The sequence below is a fragment of the Anolis carolinensis genome, chromosome 4 (genome assembly GCF_035594765.1).
Source record: "Anolis carolinensis isolate JA03-04 chromosome 4, rAnoCar3.1.pri, whole genome shotgun sequence".
In the NCBI taxonomy this organism is placed as follows: domain Eukaryota; kingdom Metazoa; phylum Chordata; class Lepidosauria; order Squamata; family Dactyloidae; genus Anolis; species Anolis carolinensis.
In genome coordinates this window covers 92,093,017-92,119,482 of record NC_085844.1, presented here as the reverse complement: position 1 = coordinate 92,119,482, position 26,466 = coordinate 92,093,017, and the positions used below count along the sequence as shown (strand labels likewise).

Genomic DNA, 26,466 nt, shown 5'->3' with positions numbered 1-26,466 from the left:
TATTATAGTTGATACATCAATAGAAAAGGAAAGCACAATGTTTCATAGGAGGCAGAAAATCAGAGAATACACCATGCCAGGGCAGTAAATCATGCCATAATCTCTGGAATTGATAGATGGTTACTGTTAACTTGAAACCCATGACTTTTTTTTAAGGCTGGCCTATAATCGTCCAATATGTCCTAACAGAGTGAGTGCCTGTAATAGCACTAAAGGATACAATACGATGTTTCATTGCTGTTTTTGTTTAAAGCTGACCAAAAACAGGTCTGTTTCATAGAGGAAAGATTGATTTGCTATTATTATTGTATACATGGCATTCCGAAAGGGAGGAGTAGAAAGAAGAATTGGATGGAATATGGATTTGCTTTCAATGTTACCAGATTTAGAAGAAGTCAAAAAGTTCATTAATTGCTAATAAAATCTAGAATTTTGAATTGACATTGTAATGGGCATGGCTCTCCATGAGTAAAGATTGAATGCTGCCAAATTCAAAGGCATTAACTGAGAAGTGACTTCAGTTCATTCTGAAACCTAACCCCTGCTCTGTTTGTGGAGTCAACTCTTATATAAACTACAAAACATAGGTCAGTATTTTTACTTTCCCTTGGCAAATGAAGAACAAAATCTGATGTCCCTCAAACCACTTTCTGGGTTCATGACAGTGGTCTGAGTTAAGCAGGAGCGATTCAGAGACACAACACACAATTAGTGTATGCAAAACTGAAACATGGAATGAGAATGTGGACACATTGGCTGGGAATTTCTGGGAATTACGGCTCACAAAACGATTTTGTTCCAGAACTGTGGCCACTACACTGGGATATTGGTACAGTGTGATCTGATAATGTATACAGAAGTTAATTTTAAGATGAAGGTTAGAAATATTAAATAATATTTTGAACAGGACCTGAAATGTAAGTTCTTCAAAAAATTTGTATGCCATAGATTGTTTTTATACTGTTCTGGGCTCTTCTAGATTGGTTGAAAGAAGCTTAAACTTTCACTAAAAGGATCCTTCATTTTTGCAAGATTTTGTCAATTGCTATTTTCTCTTTGTCCACTTGTTCCCTGTCAATTTTTGGGAACTATTAGTTTGTAGACATGGTGAATTCTTGAATCCACACTAGTTTTTTTTTAAAGGAAACGATGTGGTTTGCTGAAGTTAGGGTATGGACTTATGTTTTGAAATTGTCTCCTCTCTGAATATTTATTTTGTGCTTTTATTTTTTGTTTTCTTAGGGTCAACTTTTATAGCATTTTAGTACAAAAGCACTATTTCCCTATTTCACTGATGCGCTATGATGCTGTAAATCTAAAAATGATTTTAAAATGGAGAAAAAAAAGGGGGGGGGGAGAGAGCTATGAAATAATGATTTCCTTTACAGTTACCTTTTGGCACTGTTCATCTGGAAACTATCCAGCACACAAAAACTGCAGCCTACATGAAGCTGCACATCATTGAGGGAGCAGCAAAAAAAAATGTCATGAACCACAACAAAAGGTGCACATGTATTTTGGAGGTCTCTTTTCATCTGGCATATCTTTGAATTTAAAGTAAAAAAATAAAACATTGTCACCAGTAGAGTAGTGGTTTCCCCTGCTCAACCATGGAGAACTATTGGATAACTTAGGTGAATCTCATACTTTCAGCCCCATATAATCCCACAGTAAGTTTCCCTTAGGGTCACCATAAGTCAGAAATGACTTGAAGTTACACAGCATCAATAAGAAGCAACTACTAAGAAAACAAAACCTGAGAATTACAGCATCCAGTATATTTTTTATTTTCTTCCCAAATGATAGTTTGTTAATTTGGGATGTTCTAGGATTTTCTTCATTAAAAAACCCTCAGAAATGTGGAGTTTTTGAGGTATGGTATCCTTAAGATTGATGGTTTTATGGTGAGCCATATTCTAAGGGCACAATCTATATAACAGTTATCCCTGAACCTTAAATTGTCATTTGTCTTATTAAATATGCTTTGTTTATTTTAACCACTGCCGTAACAGGTATTTCCAAACTGATTTCTTTCAAACATACCATAGTTAAGATGAATCACTTTTGGGAGTGGATTCATATAGCATAACAAGCAATGGGGAGTAAAAGACAGCTGCAAAAGTCATGAAGAAGCAGCCATAATATTCTGTATTATAGTTGCATTATAGACGTTTGTTCATGTCAGGGAGGTCATTTGAACTTACTCAAAGGTTCAGCAATAGTTTTTGTTCAGCAAAGTGCTTAACAAGAGCTCAATTTGTAATAGCTCCAGAAACCTGCAAAACCAGTCACTGATGCTGTAAGTCACAGAAGTATGCTATTTATTTTGTTAGTACATGGGAGGGAAGCTCATGGAATACATATGTGAACCTCTGAAGGTCAGGGGTTAGTTAAAACATGTTGAATAGTGAATAGATAGCTATATGATGACACCAAAACTAATAACTATTTGTTGAAAGTGTTATTTCTGTCCATCTGTCAGAAGGACAGTTTTGGGTTAGTGTATTCCACCACCACATTGATAGTATAAAGTAGGCTTGTGCATTTAGGGTAAATTGCTATTTGTTTCTGCTTGCCAGTTACCTGAACCCCCCTATATTCATTTTTCCAGCACCTCCTGAAAACAGGCATGCTTCTGAATGGGCATTTTTCTTCAGCATCTTAAAAAAAGCTCTTTTTTGGCCCATTGGCAGCAATGGGGAATTTATGAGGCTCCCCTTTCCACTTTGCTTTCTTCCTTGGGTGTCAGCAATGGGGTTAAGAAAGCACCCTATCCAGTCCATTATGGGGGGGGGGAGAGACTTCCCATAGGCTCACCTGCCGTATCCTTTATTAAGACCTTGATTTTAAAAAGCATCAGAGTTATCACTCTTAAGTTTCTGGATCCTTTCTCTTCTGTTTGTAGAGGAGGAGAGGAGACAGGGGTTAATGCTTCTTAAAGTTGTTCTACTCTAGAGGAGAGGCACACATGTTTTCTTTCAATGGCACCAGAAGCATGCCACAGCTTTCCAAGGCCTTTCAAGGAGGCCCAGGGAAGGAAGAGTGATGACCTGTAGCTCAGTGAAGCTATTCCTCCTGGACTAGCTTAAAAATCCTCTGCCTGTACACTCCTTTCTGACTGCTAGTTTTGCTTCCTTAAAGCTGTTTCTAACTTCTACTCTAGAGAAGAGGCAGGCTTCTCTTTTTGTTTGCTGGGATTACTATTATTCTTAAAAATTATTATCTTCAAGAAGTATTTTCTGAAGGAGAGGAATGGAAGGAGAAAAAGAAACTAAAAGGGTGACTCTCCAAGCCCCCAAACTCCCAGTTAGTCCCACTAAAAAGAATCAGAAAAAGAAAGGAAAATCAAAAAGATTAAACTGTGATACCAAATAGGGGAGGAGGAGCCGAGATCAGCTCCCACTTGTTTTCCTGTTGGGTGGGTTTTTGTACTAGGAGGGCCTTTAACCCGTTACAAGCTGCCGAAGGTACTGAAGTACCGAAGGTACTGAAGGAAATGGAGGAACCAAAATTGGTGCACAAGTCTAGTCTAAAGGGACTATTGTGTTAGATTTTGTCTGTTAAAATGACTAATATATACATCCTAAAGCAAATTAAGACTGAACTCTCACTGGAAGTCTAACTGAATTGAGACTGTTGTACTTTGGACATATTATGAGAAGGCATGACTCATGAGAAAATACACCTTCTCCTTATGACCAGAAATGAGCAATTTTCATTTGATTTCCCTGATTCCTCATTTCCTGTCTTATCAACATTCCAATGGCTAGTGTAAATGGCCACTATATACTATTTTTATACTTGATAGGCTGAATCAATTCGAATCTGACCACTGGAAGATGACACTATCCAGAGTTAGATTTTTGATCTGACTGTGAAAAATGAATAGCATTACATAAAGAAATGAGAGAACAATTTATAAAAGCAATTAAAGTTCATAGGATAAATATTTTATCAGAAATCATTGTTTGTGGAGAAAAAGATGTATTTAATTAACCACATGTTCATCCATTACTGTTAGCTGCTCTAATAAATATTACTCACTCTTTCCTTGTTATAAATACATATTGATTGAGTTTAAACTCTAAACTTCAAAATGAGTTATATCTGGTCATTGCTAAACTGCTTTGCTCACTAGAAAAAAAAACCCCTCTACCCACCACCTATTATACCACTTTAATTAAGACAAGCGTCAGCTTTATGTACAATTATTTGCTTCTGCGAATTCTCTGTGGTGTAAATATTGAACAGTCACCTCTCGTGAATGCTAATGAATCCTTTCTGAATTCCAAACATTTCCATAAATTTCAGGAAATGTGTATGTGCTGGCACCAACCTTTAATATGTATGTTACTCAGAAATAAAAGTCTGAGATATGTGCTTCTATTCGGCTAGTTTGTGGTGCATATTTTTTTCAAAAATAAATTATTATGTCAAGGAAATTAAAGTATGCCTTCATGGTGGAAATACTAAGAGAGTCTTGTCTACATGAGTTAAGCAGGTAAAATCTTATGAATGTACTTAGGCAATTTAATTTAGTAAATATTATTTCCAATGACTATTCCAATACTGTGACCTCCAATACTGAGGCATCTTTTAGAAAGACTCCATTGTGGTTACCACGTTATTATTATTATTAATAATATATGTTATGTTGTTCACCTACATAAAAATCCAGACACATAAAAATTCAAATACAGTACAAATACCAACACCAAACATTACAAATATCTACTAAAATGCAATAAAACCAACAATACACACAAATGACAAAAATTAGATACCAAGGCATAAACACACATAGGTTTGAACATTTGTAGTCTTGGCTAGTGTACACCCATTGGACATATTTATCTATGTGTTGACTCACTATTCAGAACTTGATTGTTTGAATCTAGTCTAACAGGATGCCAACCATGAGATTTTGAGACAAACTACCCATTATCCTTAATGGACATGTAAATGTGTAAGAGAGGATATTGGAGGCATGGCCAAATGCAGCTCATGGACCATATGAAGCTCTCAAATCTGTTTTGGTGGTTATGGAGTCACATTTTTGCTCCCAAAATGCCATCTAGATACATTTCAATCACATTGGCCAAAGGCTAACAAGCATGGTGACAATGACCCCATACTGTTTAAAGGGCATTCAGGACCACTAGGAGGCAAAAATGATTCAATTTTTTGCAGGGGGTACATGGACGTATGCCCTCCAAGGTCTCCAGGATGGCTAATATGATCCCTCCTGGGCTACTAGAAGTTGATGGTTGGGATCTTGCATCATACTAGCAAAGCATAAGTCTCCACCAGTGTATTTATGGATGGTGGAAGCTTGTCTACCTACTTCTTCTGGTACACAGTAGCGACCGGGAATGTATTTGGGATCTGTTGGGTGCAGCTCCATCTATATAAGTATGATATTGGATGCAGCTCCACACAGCTGTATAAAATCCACATTGAACTGGATTATATGGCTGTGTGGACTCAGATAATTCAGTTCAAAGCAGGTATTGTGGATTATCTGTGTGGATATTCTGGGGTTATATGGCTGTTTGGAAGGGTCCTAGAATGGCAACCATGTTCCATAGTGGAAGTTCTAAAAATAATTAAGGAGGAAAGACAAGAGCATGTTTATATCATTGTTTTGTTCATCTCTATGCTGCCAGGGAATTTCTTATAATCAAAATTTGAAGTGAATTGAGAAAGAGGCCAAATAGGTTGAGATAATATCTGCAGATTTGCTCAAGGATTCATCGCATGTCTGTATTTCTAGGCTGCAATGGGCAGTCATTTGCCTCATTGTAAAAGGAGAAATGGGTCTTTTCCCAGGCAGTACAAAAGCTGGTTGTGGTATCATATGGGAGAAAAGTGGGATAGGAATTAAATTAATAAAATATAAATAAACAATTATAAAACAACAGGTACAACTTTGATTCCTAATCTTAATACTGATTCTGTCTTGGTGTAAAAGAAATTTATTGTATCCTCTGGAACTAAAAATGCCATTAATCTCTGGCTACTGGGCGTCGCTGCGTTTGGTGGTCCGTATGTAGACTTGTCCACAGCTGAATGGTAAATGGTAGATCCCTGCAGACGTGAGAAAATCTGCAGGACCTCTGCAGGAGTCTACCGTATACCATGCAGCTGTGGACAAGTCTACACAGAGACCGCCAAACACAGCATTGCCCAAACATGAATAAAGAAACATGAAAGGCACTGCAGGCTAACTCAACCAGAGAAATCAGCCATAGCAGAGCACTTGATGGACTAATCTGGACACAGCATATTATTTGAGAACACAGAAATGCTGGACCACTCCAACAACCACCATGTCAGATGACACAGAGAAGCCATTGAAATCCACATGAAGCATGTAGACAATTTCAACAAAAGGAGGAAACAATGAAAATGAACAAAATCTGGCTACCAGTATTAAAACTCTAAAATCAGGACAGTAAATAAAGAACAACACTTTGAAAACAGGAGAATTCCAGGCATGAAACAATCAGGGCCAGCCAAAATCTCCGAACAAAGGATTTACCCTGGCAGGAAACAGCCAGGCTTTGAAACTGTAAGGCTATTCAATACTAATCAAGGTGATTAATTGAAACATTCACACTTGCCTCCAACAAGAGTTCTTTATCCCACCCTGGACCTTCCACAGATATATAAACCCCACTTGCCTAGTTTCCAACAGACCTCAATAACCTCTGAGGATGCCTGCCATAGATATGGGTGAAATGTCAGGAGAGAATGCTTCTGGAACATGGCCATACAGTCAGAAAACTCACAGCAGCCCAGTGATTCTGACCATGAAAACCTTCGACAACATATTTTACATTACAATTCATAAGAGTAGCAAAATTGCAGTTATGGATTGTGTGATTTTAATAATTGATGTAATTGTTTTAAATGTTTTTAATTCTTTGGTCTTTAAAATCAATGTTTATCATCTGTATGTTATTTTTAAGGCATTGAGTTGTTGCTGATGTGTCCCCCTCGGGGTTGAGAAGGGTGGGGTACAAATGTGGTAAAAAAATAAAATAAGTGGCAACGAAAATAATTTTATGGTTGGGGGTCACCACAACATGGGGAACTGTATTTAGGGGTCACAGCATTAGAAAGGTTAAGAACCACTGTGTTAAGCAGTCTTGAATCATTTCCACTCAAGTAACCAATTTTCTTTTATGTACTGGGGGGGGGGATGCTCTTTCTTTTTGGGTGGAAGATACCAAAGTCACAATAGTCTGCCATTGTATTAAATGGAGGCATGAAAATGAATTTCAAGATAAATTAATGAGAAACAAAAACAAAACAAAACAAAATGAATCATACTTTTTAAAAAATGAAAATGCATAGACAAATGGAACACATTTCCCCTGGTGTAGTAAAAACATTATGGAAGATATGCAAAATATGCAAATCGCATTCATTTGCATTATTTAACAGGGGAGATTTGGGTTATCACTGGCACACAACTTGATGCTCTGTGGTTCAAACTGATAAATGGGAAACGGCAGGGTTTGCATAACCTCTGCAACGGGTGGTGTTGTAGCTTATACACAAACCAGAGTTTTCTTTGCTTTCAGTAAGAGCCCTGCTGTTTGCCATACATAATGATTAAATGTTTACCATGTCTACAAGTCCCAGTTGTCTCTTGTTAAGTGAGACGTGGGATCAATAGTTGCTCTGCAATTATTTGCCCATTGATAAAGCCTTCATTTCTTAAATGAAGTACATTTATCTGTGCTCTTGACAGTGATAGGAGAACAGAGCCCATCAGTCGCTGCCTATTCTAGCATTAAGCTCAGTAGACAGACAAGTGACTGGACATGGGTCAAATGATGTCTAACTTTCTTCCTATTGGCATTTCGCTTTACAAACTGTTCAGATGGAAGCCCTGACAAATCACCCCTGCTGAGTTGGAGTAATGAAAGCTAGCAGGACAAATGGAAAATTTTGGCAGAAGGAAAACAATGACTGGATTGCAGTTGATATGGCTGGGATTGAGAGAAACTGGGCACAGTAAACAACGTACAGAGGTCAGGACAGAAGCAAATTCTGTTAACTAGACAGGTACATAGAAAGTTGAGTACATACACACATTCCACAAAAACACGTACACCCCGTAAGCTTTGAAAGAATGCAGGTGCAGTTGACATAACTCTGGTTGGGTATTTTTGTCCTTCGTTTACAGCTGTAATGCTTTCAAATGTGAATTATTGATTTGGACTTGCAATTCTAAGCGTGCTTTCCAGAAAGGAAGTCAAAGCAAGAAACTTATAACTAACTGAATACATTTAGGGCAGGAGCAGGGATGCTTAAGCACCATTCCTCAGGAAAATCTTACTACCTTGCAAGATTCAAAAGTAACCCCTGCTGAGTTCAATGACATGCTTCCAAGTCAGTGCATCTAGGATTGCAGAACTGACTTTCCTTCAAACACCTTGATGTATTGCCCAAGCACTTCGAGTTCTGCTTTAAGCAAATCATGACGGTAACCTAGGAGTTTCTGCAAATACATACTATGAATTCATAAACGTTGATGAGTCTCATTTACATTTTGCAGCAAATCATAGCTGTTCTGTCTGACTAGAAAACTGTACATTTGACTATAAAACTTTCCTTTGGGTCAAAGGAAGTCACAGTGTGAGAATGACCAAATGTAACAGAGGAATGAAGTATTTTTATGGTGAATAAAAATGATAATTCCTACATTTTAAAAACCACTTGTATTACAAGCTATTACTACGGCCCCTTCTACACTGCCATATAAAATTCAGATTATCTGATTTGAATAGGATTATTTGGCGGTGTAGCCTCATATAATCCAGTTCAAAGCAGATTATGTGGATTATATGCTTTGATAATCTGGATTTTATGACAGTGTAGAAGGGGCCCTAGGGCCCTTCCACACAGCCATATAACCCAGAATATCAAGGCAGATAATCCACAATAACTCCTTTGAACTGGGTTATCTGAGTCCACACTGCCATATAATCCAGTTCAATGTGGATTTTATACAGCTGTGTAGAAGGGGCCTAGGGGCCCTTCCAGACACGCCTTATATCCCAGGATCCAATCCCAGCTTTTCTGCTTTAAATTGGATTATATGAGTCCGCACTGCCAAATAATTTGGGATAAACAGAAAAGCAGGAATCAGATCCTGGGATATAGGGCCTGGCTGGAAGAAATATTTTTTAAAAATATTAAATTAAAAAGTCACCTATGCAAGATTGACAGTAAAATGTTGCAAACGATGCTGAGAATTGCCAGAAAATAGCCAGAGACAACAAATACATCATTTGGATATTTAAAGAAACCTCAATAAAATTATTAGAACCTCCCAACATATATGCCCTATTTGGAAGTGTCCATACTGCTTGGATGAAAATTGAAATCGGGAATCGGGAATACTGACTACCAGGTGGTCCTGAGGCCCAAGTCAAAACATTGTTATTTATCTATAGTCTTAAACAGTTTTGACTAGTCAAGGGTTGCCTTCTCCCATTTGCATCCATAGTCATATAGATTGCTGAGTTCAAATGTCACCACCAGTTTAATTCACTGTTGTTATTGATCTTATTTTGTTCATTATATACAGCGACCACATATGGGTGGGAAGGGGAGCTATACAGTTTGAGATGAATAAATGAAGAAGAACGCTTTTCCCCCCTACATGCTGAGGAATGCTCTCTGTTTGCTATTCAAAACAAAGCCTCGTCTCCTTTGCCAGCAAGTGTAAAATATCAGGGCAGGGAACAGCCAACGTTCTAAACGCATGCAAAGGATCATGAAAGTGATCAAACGTAAAAACTGTTTAAAGTAAACGTGAGCATTTTTTCTAATGTAATCCAGATATTCAGCTAATTTAAAATCCCACTGAAGTGCAAAGGATGGCTTTAAATATTTCATCACAGAGCAGGCAAGCCAAATCCTTAGACGTTTTGGCTGCACTGCCTAATATGTGTGAAAATATTCTATGCACAAAACTAAGAGATGTCTTACTATCCATGCAGCTGATCTATAAACATTAATTTCTTGCAAGGGCAGCCTCTTCTGCCCTGAATGTCAACATAAGAGAAGAAACAATTTCATATTTTGAAGAGTCTATGGCTAGCTTTTTTAAAACATTTGCCTGTATATGCTTAATGAGAACAGACATTGTTCCTTTAAAACTCTGCACCTGTATATTTTTACATTTATTTAATATATCTTGAAGGTATTTATTCATGTAAAGTCATGGTGCAAACTGGAGTAACACAGATTTAGTTCAAATCTTAAATAATTCTGTGGATAGGGTCAGGATCAACTCTGTCATTGAGCATACTGATCTGGCTGCCCCCAGACATCAGATTTTACTGTTACTCATTTACATTGTCATTACACTATCTTTATTGCTAGGGATGTGGAGGGATTTATTAACTCATATACTAAGATAAAATGGCCACTTCAAGGTATTGCCCTAGATTGGTAGAGTGCGCCATTTGTTCTTCTGCTTTATGCAGAAAAATGACCAGGTCTGATCCAGACTTGTTCTTCTACTTCCTTTCAGAAGATGTTTCTTAAAGGTCCCTTCTACACTGCCATATAATCCAGATTATTAAATGAGATAACCCACATTATCTGTTTTGAACTAGATTATATAAGACTACACTGACATATAACCCAGTTCAAAGCAGATAATCTGAGTTTTATATGACAATGTAGAAGGGGCGGAAGAAAGGAAAATTTACCAGATTCTGCCTTTTTCCTGCAGTAACAATGCCACCTCCTATGATGTACTGGATAGAGTTGCAAAGAAACCCTTATAAGTAGTTAGTAGGAGTGTGCATAATTTCGTTTTTAATTCGTATTTTGGATCAATTTAATTAAATTTGTGCATACGGATCAATATTAGAAACATGCAGTAAACCTGTGTGTGTGTGTGGGGGGGGGGGGATTTAACAAAACACTTACCAATCATTTTTGTTAAGATTCTGTATCATTCGGATGCCTCCCAAGGACAGTTTAATTTTCAGTATAATAATTAAGCAACTTTGGTAAAGCCAAGAGAACATAAAGTGTTTTAAAAATAAATCCTTTTATTTGGCCCGATCACCATAAACAAAGACACTGGGGATGGGACTAGCAACGTTAATGGGCGGGAAACCGAGGACACAGCATTCTGGGAAATGTAGTTTGGGAAGGTGAGGCCCCATGTGGCAGGGAATGCAAAAGTCCCTGCCCTAAACTACATTTCCCAGAATGCAGTGCTCAGCATTTGAAAGCCCGAATGGCACCATCCATTTAGAGTCAGTCTAATAATAAGAAATAAAATTATTGAATCTGCAAAGAGGACTTAGGTAAGTAAGTAAGTAGTAGTATAAATCTGTGATAAGTTGAAGTTATGTGGCTGTGTGTCATAAAGACAGACATTCAAGGGGATTGCTGTTATCGCATTTTGGGGGGATACATTGTTTTTGCCTAAACTGTTAAAAATCTCCAAAAATCTGTAGATGTGTGAATTTTTCTGAAACTTCTGCGGATTGATGCTCTGGTTATCTCATGCATTGTATATACAATTCAAGTAGATAGTTCTTGTAGTTTTTTTTAAAAAATGTTGTTTATAAAAACTTTGAAAATTCCCCCAAAATCCGTGGATAAGTGAATCATTCTGACATTTGGTGTGCTAAAAGTGGTAAATGTGTTCTACCATTGTAGCAAATTTCACTCTATTGGCTTTAAAAATGAGAGAGAAAGGAGCCCCTGAAGTCTCCCAATTATAGTAATTATGTGCAATTACTATAACGAAATAGTAACAAATTTTTGTTACTCTCGTTATAGTAAAGAATTTTCACAAATTATACTTTGGAAACACTTTAGAAATGAAGCACCAGCACCTTCCAGTTTTGTAATGATGTTTGAACCATTTTTTTTAAAAGGAACGATCCTAGTAGTTAGTTATGGGTTATGCCATAGAGGTAGTTAGTAGCCCTCACTCTTCACAATTTTGAGAAGAAACGCTTTCCATTTCTTCAACACTAATACAGATATTTCTATTTACTTTTGAAAAAATAATTATCTGAATGTCACCAGTGACTCATGATACAAACACCTTTTTACTCTCTCTGACCTTATCATACAAAGCATAGTGCCCCAACAGAGTAGAAAGCAACACTACAAGACAGGATTTCAACCATGTTAACTTTCCCACTTCACTATTTATACTTTCTAACTATAAAATCACTGAAAAGCTATACCAGTAATTATGCCACTAGAGGAGAAAAGCTAATCCCCGTGAAGTCATAATTTTAATGTAATTTAGTTTTGCCTTAGTTATTTCAAGAAATAATTAATTACACTATGTAACACAATTTCTGTTCCCGAGTTATAAATGTCATTTTCTAATTGATTCTATCACAAAAACATGGAAAAAGTTTATTAAAATGCAAAAACTTTGTTTTTGAGGGACATCCTGCAGCACATTTTTCAATGAATAACTCATAGAGTCTCAACTCGTTCAACATAGTTTGTGGCAGACACAAAATCAAACTTTCTGGAGTATAACTACTATGTTCATACAATTAAACAAGAAATGACACTTTCAAACCAGGAACAGATTTTAAACAAAATGATTACATAGTGTTATAAATAACTAGGGTTGTTCTTGTTTTGTTTTATTTCATAAGCAGTTGTTTCCAAGCTCTGATTCTAGAGGATCAGCCAACAATGTGGGACAGAGTTTTGAAGAGAATATGTGGCTGCAGGAAAAAAAACATCAGTAGACATTGCCTGCACACTTTTTTTTTTTTTTTGGAGGAAAGGTATTCCTATGACGTGAACCTTGCTTTTAAGGAATTTTGATCCAGTCTGTTGGGCAGAGTTCCAACAGCTTATGTGATCACAATCCATCAATAGCACAAAAATTGATTTGCGGGAAAATGTGGTGTTTGTTTAGTGTGTGATAAGTAGATTCTTTTTTAAAGTTAAAAATGTTTCAACTGTACCTATCCATTTGAAATTATTTACTTGAAAATAAAATCTGAACTAAATACAAGGATTTTGTTGTTGCTATGTATCTTGAAGTTAACTCTGACATAAGAAGACCCTATCCTAGAGTTTTCTTGGTAAAATTTATTCAGATCAGTTTTGCCGTTGCTTTCCTCATGGGGGAAAAATAGTGACTTAACCAACTGGCTGAGTGGAGATTTGAATGTTGTTCTTCCAGAGCCCTAGTTTAGCACTCAAACCACTATACCACTCTCAAATACAAGCTTCTTATTCTGAATTCATTAGTTGGGCTCAATGAGACTAGATCCATTGACTCAGTGGAACTCACATAGCCATTGATTTACCAGGTTCCCATTGATTCAGAAAGTCTACACCACTTGAGATGAACAACTGGATTTAGACATAATAATGTTGTGTAGTGATTTGAGCATTGGGCTGTGACTCTGGAGAACATGGTTCAAATCCCTGCTTGGCCATGGAAATTCACAGATAAAGTCTTTATTTCCTGTCTCTCCATATTGCTCAGTCAGTACACTAGTCATCAATTAATGTGGGGAGTTATAGTATCCTGTTGTTGTTGTTGTTGTTGTTGTTGTTTTTGTTGTTGTTGTTAGTCTGCTTTATCTTTCCAAAGGGACTCAATATGTTCTTTTTCATTGGAGTTAATATGCTCCTTTCCACAGTGGTTGTGGATTGCTGACCCAGGATCAGCTTCTGCACCTGGATATTCCACAGAAGTAGAGGGTTTTCAGCGTTTTGCAATACAATAAGCATTCATGAGGTGTAGCGCACATGGAAAATAATGGAATCTGGTTGTTTTTGGTTGTGTGGTGAATCTTCTTTGTATTTTAGTCTCAATGCTAAATGAACTATCCAAGGTACTGAACCCTATTTCTCAAAATCGGGGTTATCCTGTAAACCACAGACATGGGACAACCACTGATTGTAAACATTTACTACAGAACTGGAAAGTTGTCCTTATAGTTCCAGAAAGCAGAAGATTTCACACATCACTCCAGCCATGGGAAAGTGGATAAGGTAAGGTAAAGGGTTTCTAGTTTCAAAGTCTAGTTGTGTCTGACTCTGGGCATTGGTGCTCATCTCAATTTCTAAGCCGAAGAGCTGCCGCCATTGTCCGTGGATACCTCCTAATTCTCAGTATTATATTAGCACTTTTTGACTATGTTAGCTGTGAAACTACCTCTCCCCGACTCTGAAATATTCTGCACTTTGGCCCAGATCTGTGTATTCATCTCCTGTTTTTTAACATTTTATTTTGTATGTTGACCTTTTATGACTGTTTTATTGATGCTGATGTGTTATTGTTAGTAATTTGTTTTATTGTCTTGCTGTTGTTATTATACTGTTGTGTTTGGGCATGGCCCCATGTAAGCCGCCCCGAGTCCCTTTGGGGAGATGGGGCGGGGTATAAGAATAAAGTTATTATTATTATTATGATTATTATGGGGACGAGGGAGAGAACCTTATCCGTGGTGGCCCCTCTGGAACTCGCTCCACAGGGAGATTAGGCAAGCACCCACCCTACCAGACTTTAGGAAAAGTTTAAAAACCTGGCTTTTCCAGTGTACTTTTGAAAAATTAATAATTAATCCCCATGACAGGCCCCGTCTCAATGTCCGTTATTTATCTGATGCATTTTATTCTGTCCCTTCAGTTGAGAATAACTTCATCGTTTATCCCAACACAAATCTCTCACTAAACGCAGCACTTTATCTATCTGCCTCACCCATTGGGTTTATAATTTTCACTCTCCGCACTTTTCGCTCTTGTTTAATTCCTGTTTTGTTTTATACTATGTTTATTATGCTATTGTGACTATTTTACTGTTTTACCATGTTACTGTGGAGGAACTGTGGGGAATAAGCAAGAAGCATGACACAAGAATTATGAAAGTAATGTTTAAATACGAATACCTACCTAAACTGAATAGCACCAGGAATTTGAGACACACGAACTCTCGTAGATCAAACTGCAGGGATCGTAGTTTTGCTACCAGCTCCTGTGCATGGCTCATTAAGTTGTTGAGGGTGGCTCCAGCTTGAGATGCAATTACTGAGTAATCCACCTGTTAGAAGAGTATCAGATGGATCATAAGAATCAGGTACATCATCATCATCATCATCTCACATTTGTTTCCCATTTACTTATTTGTTTGATGTGGTGTTAAATGGTTCTTCAGTTTGATTACGTGGGAACTACCACGAGCCTTAGTCAGTATAGCTAATGTTAGGGAATGCTGTGAGTTGCAGTTCATCACTTTTTTTTTTTGCTAATTTCCTTTCACCAAGGCCTTCTTGTTGGCCACTTCCATGCAATTACGATGATGTTTATTGATATCCCTCTTTTTCTCTCCATACAGGGATTCAAAGCAGATCAAAGCTGTATGACCCCATCTACACTGACCATTTAATGCAGTTTCAAACTGATATCGAAGAAAGTGGGTTTACAGGTTTCATCTACTCTGCCATATAATGCAGTTTCAAACTGCATTATATGCTCACTGGAGACTCATATAATGCAGTTTACCTGTACTGAACTGCATTATATGAGTCTATAATGTAGTTTCAAACTGCAATTCATGGCAGTGCAGATGTAGTGCAATTCATGGCAGTGCACTCTTCAGATGATCACATAGGAAATCCTGGAACCACTTTGAGGTCTACATGGTGATTACACAAACCACAGAGAACTGATGTGGACTAAGGGCTTTCTTTCATGTGCTTTTATGGGAGTTTGTTGTCTGGCTCCTACAGTTTGAAGCTAGATTAGAACTGCATGAAATGATTAATGTAATTGAGGTCTATGTTGGCTGCTCTATTCTGTTTTTTAAAATAGATTAGGGCTTTTATTTTTTACCAGCAGATATTTGACATTTAAATTGCTGTTTTGTTGAAGGATTTTAACTAACTGGCTTCTGCCTTTCTGTTTTTTCTTGTATTTTAAAGTGAGTTTTTAAAATTAATTGGAAATATTAAGTTTTAAATCAAGAATTTTAATAAAACCTGCATTCTAATGTTGTTCACTTATAACCACCTTTCTCAGCTGGAGGTATACATGAAAAAAGTTTTGTTTTTAAAAATAATTGTGGGTACTGTTCTATTATCCAGGTGGAGGCCAAAAGAGGGTGCTAGAGAGACAAGGATAGACCATTTTAAGGAGGAAAACCATTTTTCGTTGTTATTCCCTCCCCCATGTTGCTGCCATGGAGACATCTCTCCTTTATAAAATGGGAAGTGTGGTGGGGTGGGCGGGTGGGTGAGAGAGAATGGTTTTCCTTCGACTCCTCCCTGTAAAACGGACTATCCTTCTCTGTCTAGCACCCCCTTTTGGCCTCCGACTGGATAATGGAACAGTACCAAATTACGATTCCAATCCGATATAAAAAATCATGATTCCAATCAGATAATCTCCAGAATTTATAAGTCCTTAAAGGGTAGGTATGATCTTTTTTTCCTAATTGGCAAAGTTGTTTTTGAAACATGGTCTCTGGAGTCATAGTCCAGTTCTCAAGCCAGTAGCTCAAGTGATAACAGTTATTCCAGGTTTTAGGATGATGCTTATAGATGTGGAGTATCTCCAATCTCAAATTTTCTCTCCAGTGTACAAAATACAAGAATACTCTACTTGTAACACAAGTAAATTACAACTGTGGAAATTGCCATTTGAAACCTCAGACCAGGAAATTAACCACCTTATTGTTATGGAACAGTTTGATTGCTGCAAAGACATCTCATTCACAGTCAAATTTCCCCTTTGCGATTTGTTGGGGAAAGTGAGTGTGTGTGGTGTGTGCGAGGGGGGATCCCTTGGAGAGGCAACCAATTGCAATTTCTGGATGGGAGAAAGAATCATCTTTGCTTCATAATAATAAGTTAAGATGTTCAGATGGATCTCATGAATATCCGTTGTGCTTGTTCTACCGCGATAATAACATAATGGGAAACCCCAATAGGTAGATTCTCCTACCCTCCCTACTACTGGAGGGCTCTGGGGCAACTAGTTCCTCTTTCAGAGGCATTTAATATTTGCAAAACCAGCAAATTTGTCTGGGAGGCAAGTCTTCATCTGCCACTCATACCGAGCCGACTGTATTAAATTTTTATATTTATTGACATTTCATTACCATAATTGACTGCACTTGGTTCCCTAGTAGACGGCACAGGGATGCCTCCTAAGCAGGAGAATTGGTCCCTGGAGTCGGATTTGCAATTAAAAACAAGGCAGAATGGATTTTTTTATTGTGTAAATATGATGAGTTGAATTTTCAGCTTTAGCTGGAGAATACAGAGCACCAAGGAAACCTTTTTCACGAGTGAGCAAAATTATGAGTCAGTGGAAAGACGACCCCCAAAGGTGTCAATCAGTTTATATAAACTCAACTGTGCATGAAAAAGCCCCAGCTAATGTATCTTCAAGAGGGGCTGCTGGGGTGGGAGCACTGTGCTTATTAAAGTGAATATTATCATCTGTGCTTCATCTGTGAGGTAGTTGATTCTGAATGGGGGAAATGGGGAACTAATAGATATCTCACAATGAATGATTTAAAATCCTGGAAGAAAATATAGACTGAGTTTTGATTCCAGATTTCACCTATAGAAAGCCATTATCCAGATATTTAAGACCATTTTCTTTACAGGACTCCTTAAAAAGTAATGTTTGTGATGATGTGACAGCCATCACTATTGTTTGTTTTCCTCCTACTCATAATCAAGATCAGGAGAGTTCAAGCATGACCTACACACAGTACCATGTGACACTCTTAATCCATTTAGATGGTGGTTGTAATTGTTGTGTGCCTCTAATTTATGGTGACTTTAAGAAGAGCCTATCAGGGGATTTCTGGGTAGAATTTATTCAGAGAAGGATAACCTTTGCCTTCCTCTGAGGCTAAGGGCGCTTCCTGACAGTGCCAAAATCCGCACAAAAATCTGCTTTGGTGCGGATTCCCATCCCCACCCCCCAAAACCTGGGCTTCCATCCACCCTGAAGCTCCCCGAAACAACTCTTAAAACTTAAAAAAATTACTGGGCCACCATTAAGGTGGTCCATCAGTTCTCCTGTCATGTAGAAATGATGTACCAGGAGATTGGGGGTGGTACAAGGAGGAAAATTGCTGTGCGGAGGGGTTGAGTGCCATTCTGGACCTTTGGGCTCCAGGAATCCAAAGTGTTTGGGATGGCAAATAAGGAATCGCCTCTGAGTAGTTCCACTTGGTTGTAGAACTATCTGGAGGTAAGTCCTCATAGGCCCAATACCCCATTAGACCCAGGTCTAATAGGGTATCTAATCAATTGAGAACAAAGCAGGTAAAACCTGCTTTGTCCCGAATTCATGTGGTTTTACTAGATGTTTTGTTTGGATGCCTCCAGTAAAACCAAGACAGGTCTCGGTTTAAAGGCCTGTCTGGATAGGCCTTAAGAGAATGTGATTTGAGCAAGATCACCCAATGGATTTCAATGGACAAGTGAGGATCTGCCCAGTCTCCCAGTGTCCTAGTCCAACATTCACATGATTATACCACACATTTCTAGGTTTCCCATTCACTGAATCTGAGAACATTTCAATGCTCAAAAACTCTCTGACATGTTATATTGCTCTGTACCTCTTTCTACCCCATCAGTAGTCCTGAACATGCAATTTCCTCCAATTCAGTCTATTAGAAATATTTCAAGGTCATCTCTATCATTAGGCAAAAGGAACAAATGCGTGGGATTTTAAAAGTGGTCGGCAAAGTGTCATTATTATTATTGTATTTTATCATCAAGTAGTAGAAGAGGTGCTTGCAGGATTTTCAGGTTAGGTGGAACAATAAGGTGCACATCCTTGTGTGTCATGTACTCTGATGTGTGCTGATAGGAAGGTGCCAATTACCCTTAAGAAGTAAAATATTTTGGTTCAGCCCTGAGTTCCTTGGCCATTAAATGCAACTGCTGAAGGAACCAGTAAAAAACTAAATGAAAAGCTCAAATAGTGTACAAGTTGCATAAGAAAATGTGACAAAATAGGGGGACAGGGGTGAGGGAGAGAGACACCTGCTAGAAGCTGCCTTTCTCTACTTTATACCTAGCTATAATCAAATATTGGGAAAGGATTTGTTAATATTCTTAAAATAGGTATTACCTACTAGTTGATTCTATATGGCTACCTTTCTAATAGTTTTTGAAGGGCTTCATGCCCCCAACCAAGACAGGGTTGTTAATGTATTAATGGCCTCTAACTTCACAATTGCAAAGCCCTGCAAAAGGCCATCTGCAAAGGAATGCCTTATAAGTTGACATCTTAACTGCAACAGTTTATTTGATGGGTGGGCATGCAGAAAGCTGGTCTATTGCTAGAACACAAATCTTTTTTTATTGGTTGTGGGAGAAATGTAAGTAAATATTGAATGGCATTTGCTTTCAGTTCTGTGAATGATTAAATTTAATGACCCTTGTTGTTAATTAGTACAGTACTTAGTCTTTGCATGTATTTCTCTGTTTTTAATTGTGTGTGACTCTTGTTTTATGTTGTATTTTTATTTTAGACAGATTGTACTAGGCAAAAGTCCAGCCTTGTTGTTTTGATCTAGCCTTGCACTACTGCAGTTTCACTCACCATGGTGTTATACACCAACAGGAGCTTTCCTCTTCCTTGCAACAATTTCCATTTGAATGATTCTACTGTTAGTAAAACCGATTTAGATCTCTACCGATCCAGATTCTGCATTATTCATTCCAAGCATTTTGTGCAGATTATGTAAATGGTTGCAAATTATATTTTATCTACAAAGATAATTCTTTAAATGTCTTTTTTGGGTGAGCACGGCAATTTCATGGTTAAGAGTGCAAACAGGTTTAGTCAAGATAAAGACAGCAGGCATAGTGAAACCTGTTTTCATTAAATTAATCAAAATTGTGATGACTTATACAATATGTGACACCTGTCATTTTAACATGATATACCAATAATGGAAGATAATGAATTAAATAGCAAGCAGACCTTCCCCCAAGGATGATGTTACTGAGGTTGCTAATTAGCTCTAATATGCAGAGGGTAAAACAGATAACTCTTCAAAGTGCTATAAAAACAGTGTATGCATTCATAGACTATTGATGTATTATGAAATGATGGTGGGGGAATTAAGATGCGATTTCCTATTCTCGATGCTACTTTCCCTAGTGTAAACCATGGGTGGAAATTGTGTGGTTCTCCAGATTTTATTTAACTCCATATCCACAATGTCATAGGAGGTGAAATAACTTGACCATGAAAGAACCATGTTTGTGTGCCACCATTCCTTAAATCTTAAAGACCTGGCTCTTCCAAAAGGCCTTTGACACTTAATTTGTTGTTGGACTGATCTATCTGCCCATTTTATAATAGCCCCATTCTTGAGGTGTTGCCAATGTTATTTTGCACTTTATTGTCCATTTCAACCGTGAAATACCTTTCCCATTCCGGCACATTCTGTACTGGGTTTTATGAATTAGTCTCCTGTTTTAATATTGTATGCTTCATGTCGATTTTATTGATTGTTTTACTGATAATTGAGATTTTATTGGTATAATTGTTTTATTGTTGTATCATTGATACTTGATTGTTTTATCGGGCTAGGCCCCATGTAAGCCGCCCTGAGTCCCTTCGGGGAGATGGGGTGGGGTATAAAAATAAAGTTGTTGTTGTTGTTGTTATTATTATTATTATTATTATTATTATTATTATTATTATTATTATTATTATTTTCCTATCTGTATGCAATCATGGTTGCTGATCCTGACCAATCCACACAGATATTTTGCTGCCTTCACACCCCCTTCTCCATGCCAGGGTGCACAGAACACAAAACTAGCCATCTCCTGATCCTCGGCAGTTAAACAAACCAATCAACTAATAAATAATGCAAATAGCTTGGTTAGTTATTTCTATTTTCACCGTTTTCAATTTCAATTCCAAATCTGCTTCTTGAAATGATTGCCAGACATAGTAGTTATGTTTATATATTTTTCCTCCTCTACTCAAATAGAAGAAAAGAGATATGGGCATATTAGACCATGCATAGATCTATACCAGGGTGTTGGGCTCATTTTCTTCGAGGGCTAAATCATCCTTGTTATCATTCCTCGGTGGCGCAGTGGGTTAAACTCTTGTGCTGCTGAACTGCTGACCTGAAGGTCAGCAGTTGGAATCTGTGGGACAGGATGAGCTCCCACTGTTCGCCCTAGCTCTTGCCAACTTAGCAGTTCGAAAACATGCAAATGTGAGTAAATAAATAGGTACCGCTTTGGCGGGAAAAGGCCAGCAGTCATGCTGGCCACACAACCAGGAGGTGTCTATGGACAATGCAGGCTCCTTGGCTTGGAAATGGAGAAGAGCACCTCACCCAGAGCCAGAAATGAGCACCACCTCCAGAGCTAGAAATGAAAGGAGAAGTCTTTGCCTTTGTTTGTGTATTTGTGTCTCATAGTATTTCATTGTAACAAAGCATTGAATGTTTTCATGTGTCTGTCTATATGCTGTAATCCACTCTGAGTCCCCCCAGGGAGAAGGGGAGAATATAAATAAAATGTTATTATAATATTATTATTCCTTTCTCTGTGAGAGTGGCAAAAGGTGAAAGCTTAGTCTGTGCTGGGAGAATCTAAAAGGAGCACTGACCCTATCTACTCTCTTTATTGTGGTGCTGCTTTTGAATTTCTTTGAATCCCCGAGTGGGAAAATTATGGTGGCAGCAGCTAGGGGTACCTGGACATTGAGGTGGCATTGATACTTTCTCCTCTCTGAAGAATGATCCTATACTTATCCTTGGGTCATATCAAAATAAATAATTTTGGCACAAGACCTGCTGTTGACTTATAAGTAGACTTATGCATGAGTATATATTGTAATTTCTTTCTCCAGCAACAAAAATTGTGTAGAAGATATATTTAAAAGAAACTAAAAGAAATGTTCAAGTTGCATGGGAGAAACATGCAAGTAAATAGTTATAAAAGCATTTATAGTGGTATTTGAGACTCAGCATGGTATAATGGTTTGAAGGTTAGGCTAGGATACTTAGGACTTCATCACACTAGAGCAGGCATAGGCAAACTTTTTTGCTTTGGGGCCACATTGTCAGCTCAACTGAGAGGCATGGGTTGGAGAGATGGCAGCTGGGCACCCGCTGGGTGGGATGAGCCCAGGAGGGGGAGGGCCTGTGAGAGGGTGGGATTGGAAGGGGGCAGAGCAAGGCCTGGGTCATCCTCAGGTTGCCCTCATGGCTTAATGATGGGGCTGCTTACTCCATCTTTATGCTGGGGGGAAAATGGGATATGTGACAAGTGCCCCAATCATTCTCCCCGGTTCTCCCTCCCCCCCCCCATTTTCGGGCTGTCCTGTCGGCATTATGGAGGGAGGAGGGCAAGACAGCTGATGGCCAAGAATGCTCCAGAGGTCTCTCAGCTGCCATGTGCCTTCCTCAGGCCATCCTCTTGACATAATGATGGGGCTGCTTGCACCCTCCATATGCGGTGACTGAGAGTGCTCCAGAGGGCTCTCAACTGCTGCATGCCTTCCTCCCCACTCCTTTCTGCATAAGGATGTGGTGGGCCACCATGTTCTTATGCTGAGAGGACAGGGAAAATGAGGAGAGCCTGAGGTAAGCGTCCAGGGGGGCTCATCTGGCCCCCGGGCCTTGGTTTTCCCATGAAGAGCATCTGTTCACTTTAAATCCAGATGTTGCCTCCTGTAGAATTCTGGAGTTTGTAGTTTATTGAGGCCCAGGACCTCTATGATTGACCAATTCAAAGGTCCCTTCCTAAGCTACAAACCTCAGAATTCTGCAGGAGGCAGCAATAGAAGTGGTTAGATGCTCTAGTGTGATGAGGTCCTGAGAAACCAGGGTTCGAATCCCCGCTCAATCATGGAAATTTAGTAGGTAATCTTGGTCAAGTCACATTCTCTTAGAGCCCTTCCACACAGCCATATAACCCAGAATATCAAGGCAGAAATCCCACAATACAGTAGAGTCTCACTTATCCAACACTCACTTATCCAGTGTTCTGGATTATCCAAAGCATTTTTGTAATCAATGTTTTCAATACATCGTGCTATTTTAGTGCTGAATTCATAAATACAGTAATTACTACATAGCATTACTGCGCATGGAACTACTTTTTCTGTCAGATTTGTTGTATAACATGTTTTGGTGCTTAATTTGTATAATGATTACCTAATTTGATGTTTAATCGGCTTTTCCTGGATCCCTTCTTATTATCCAACATATTCACTTATCCAACGTTCTGCCGGCCTGTTTATGTTGGATAAGTGAGACTCTACTGTATCTGCTTTGAACTGGGTTATCTGAGTACACTGCCATATATTCCAGTTCAAAGCAGAAAATATGGGATTTTATTCAGCTGTGTGGAAGGAGTCTCAGCCTCAGAGGAAGGCAAATGTAAACCCCCTCTGGACAAATTTTGCCAGGACAACAGAAGGCAGACAACAGCAACCACCTATTTATTTGGAGGGGACTTGCAAATGATAAATGAAAGTTACAATGAACTTTCAAGCTCTGAGAACAATGAAACAAATCACGATACTTGTACTAATTGCAGTCTGGTGGAAATATATGTTTCTACTGAAGTGTAGAAAATAAAATGGGTGAAAACTCAAAACTGAGATACAGGAGTAGAAAGCTTCCACTGCAATACTGTGCCTTTGTCAAAGGTGAATTCATTCTCCCCCTTTTTTTACGATGTCTGAGTGACAAATGCACTTTATTTCTTTTTAAAATTGTAATGATCATTGCTGATGAATAATCTCATTGCGTTTGAATAATCATGCGCAATAAGGAGAAAAACAAGAAGAGAAAGCAAAGCAGTGAGTAATGGGAAATTTAATTTGAAGGAAGTATTCAATCATAATTCTTTCTGTAAGAACTGGTTTCTAGATGTTCCTATCTTTTCTTCTGCCTCTCATCCTTCTTTCCGTTTTATTTACTAAACTGTAATTTCTAAGAAGATTATATATGATGACTAAACATAAATATGAAATCTGCCAGAAGTCAAGGTTACAGTGACAAATGGAAATGCACATGGAGTTAAGTTCAGAAACAGCTTGACAAGGCAGGGGAAGAAAAAAAGTCACTGTAAGGTCACATCTACACTAGCCAAATAATGTGTATTTTCTTCTTAGCTGCACCTCTCTAAACTGTAGAATTAATGCAGTTTGACACTATTTTAACTGCCATGCCTTGTGGCGTCCATGTTCAGTGATGCAGTCATGATTTAGGGGGGTTTATGGAGTTCAGAAATCAGCTCACACAAAAGCATATGGAAGAGCTTTTTTAACTTTAGAAAAATCAGTCCTAGGTGTATAATATACTGCAGAGCTCATAGAGAGGAATTTCACTTCAAAACTGTTTCACTCTGCCCAGTGTTTTCTCATGCAGTTCCAATAATCTGCTTCACATATCTTGTACATCTTTCTATTGGTAGATAACAGATATGACTATCTATCCAAAGGAAAAACCAACATGGTTTACATTAAGGCTAAGGCTCGCCATGTCAGTTTGGGATAGCAAACGAGTGATGTGGACTGCAGTCCAAACAAGCAACTGTTTCCTCAATATGCTTGTAAATGGACGCAGTTTAGGTTTCAGCTGTTTAAATGTCAGTGGACCATCATTTGGTTTCACTTTGAATCAGAAATAAAACACACCAAATGCACTCTGCCTTTCCATGACACTGTACATTCATTTCCATTAGAGCTGAAATACTTTTCAAAGGGCATGGATTTGATTTAATTTACCTTGTCACTCTCATTTACTTTGCCTCGCTCTAGGAAAATATAAATGAAACACAGCCACCAAGCGGCAGGGAATCCTCTTGAATCAATTCCTCAAAATGAGAGTCAGCGGCTCAATGTGCCCGGTCACTCATTGTAAGTGTGTGAATGTGCAAAAATGGATTTTGTAAGGAAAGTGATCAAGGTGGTTTTTTAAAAAGTTTAACTTTAAAGTTATTTCTATTTACCTAATTTGAATGGCTTTTCTGGGTTAAGTGAGGGCATTTTGTTGTCTGACAGAAAGAAGAGAGTAGTCTCTGGCATTTGAACTCAAATTTGTTTTTTGTTTTTTTGGGTGAAAATCTTTTTTTGATTACAATACTCGGAATTTGCAAGTTATGATTGATGGGATATTTTAGGGAAGCATTTCTCAATCTGGAGGTTGGGACCCCTGGGGGGTTGTGACGGGGGTTCAGAGGGGTCACCAAAGACCAGTATTTTCTGTTGATCATGGGGTTCTGTGTGGGAAGTTTGGCCCAAATCGATCGTTGGTGGGGTTCAAGGGGCTCTCTGATTGTAGGTGAACTATAAATCCCAGCAACTACAACTCCTAAATGACAAAATACCCCCCTCCCCCCGGACCCCATCAGTATTCAAATTTGGGCATATCGGGTATTTCTGCCAAATTAGGTCCAGTGAATGAAAATACAACCTGCATATCAGATATTTATATTACAATTCATAGCAGTAGCAAAATGTCAGTTATGAAGTAGCAACAAAAATAATTTTATGGTTGGGGGTCACCACAACATGAGGAACTGTATTAAGGGGTCGTGGCATTAGGAAGGTTGAAAACAATGGTTTTAGTGGTTGTAGTCCAAAAAAGATTTTCTGAAACTCAGAACTCTGTCACATAATGCTGATACAGCAGAATTACGGCGGGTTATAGACACATTTGAATGGGTTTGCTGCACTAGCTCATGGCTATCCCATAGTTGCATTGTATTAGATCAATGATTGGACTGTCTGTTTTCTTTGACAGGAATAAAAAGAGCAATGAATCCAGTATCATATGTCACTTTTCCTTGTGTGATAATGTCCTTGCGTTACAATCCCAATATTGTGAAGCAGAGGAAGGTCTCAATGAAATGATGCAGTTGTGACAAAACAGGAATAGAAAAGGAATAGGCTGTAGGTTAAACATAGGGGCCGGGCTGTGGCGCAGCTGTTGAGCAGCTGCCTTAAATCACTCTGACCATGAGGTCATGAGTTAGAGGCCAGCCCGTGGCGGGGTGAGCACCCGTCAATTAAAAATAAAAAATAGCCCCTGCTCGTTGCTGACCTAGCAACCCGAAATATAGTTGCATCTATCAAGTAGGAAATAAGGTACCACTTATAAAGTGGGGAGGCAAGATTAACTAATTTACGACCTGGAATGAGGAAGTGCCGTCAGTGTGGATGATGAAGCAGCTGCTCCCCCCTGTGGCCAGAATCGAACATCCCCTCAGAAGAACGTTAACTTGCCTCTGCGTGTGTCTCTCAGTCTCTGTTTGATGTGTTTATGGGCATTGAATGTTTGCCCTATGTGTGTTATAATGTGATCCGCCCTGAGTCCCCTTCGGGGTGAGAAGGGCGGAATATAAATACTGTAAATAAATAAATAAATAAATAAATAGTACAAAGTAAAGCTGTGCAGAAGATTGATTGTGG

The 26,466-nt window shown here is 38.4% G+C and overlaps 1 protein-coding gene across 2 annotated transcripts in view; it reads right to left on the bottom strand.

Moving 5' to 3' along the window:
- The window catches only part of nr5a2 (nuclear receptor subfamily 5 group A member 2), a 158,201-nt gene that overhangs the window by 25,418 nt on the left and 106,317 nt on the right, over window positions 1-26,466 (bottom strand). For both annotated transcript variants that reach the window (XM_008115022.3, XM_008115020.3), the window contains exon 6: window positions 14,932-15,079. In XM_008115022.3, the coding sequence (XP_008113229.2) occupies window positions 14,932-15,079 (148 nt within the window). The remainder of the gene's footprint in view (window positions 1-14,931; window positions 15,080-26,466) is intronic.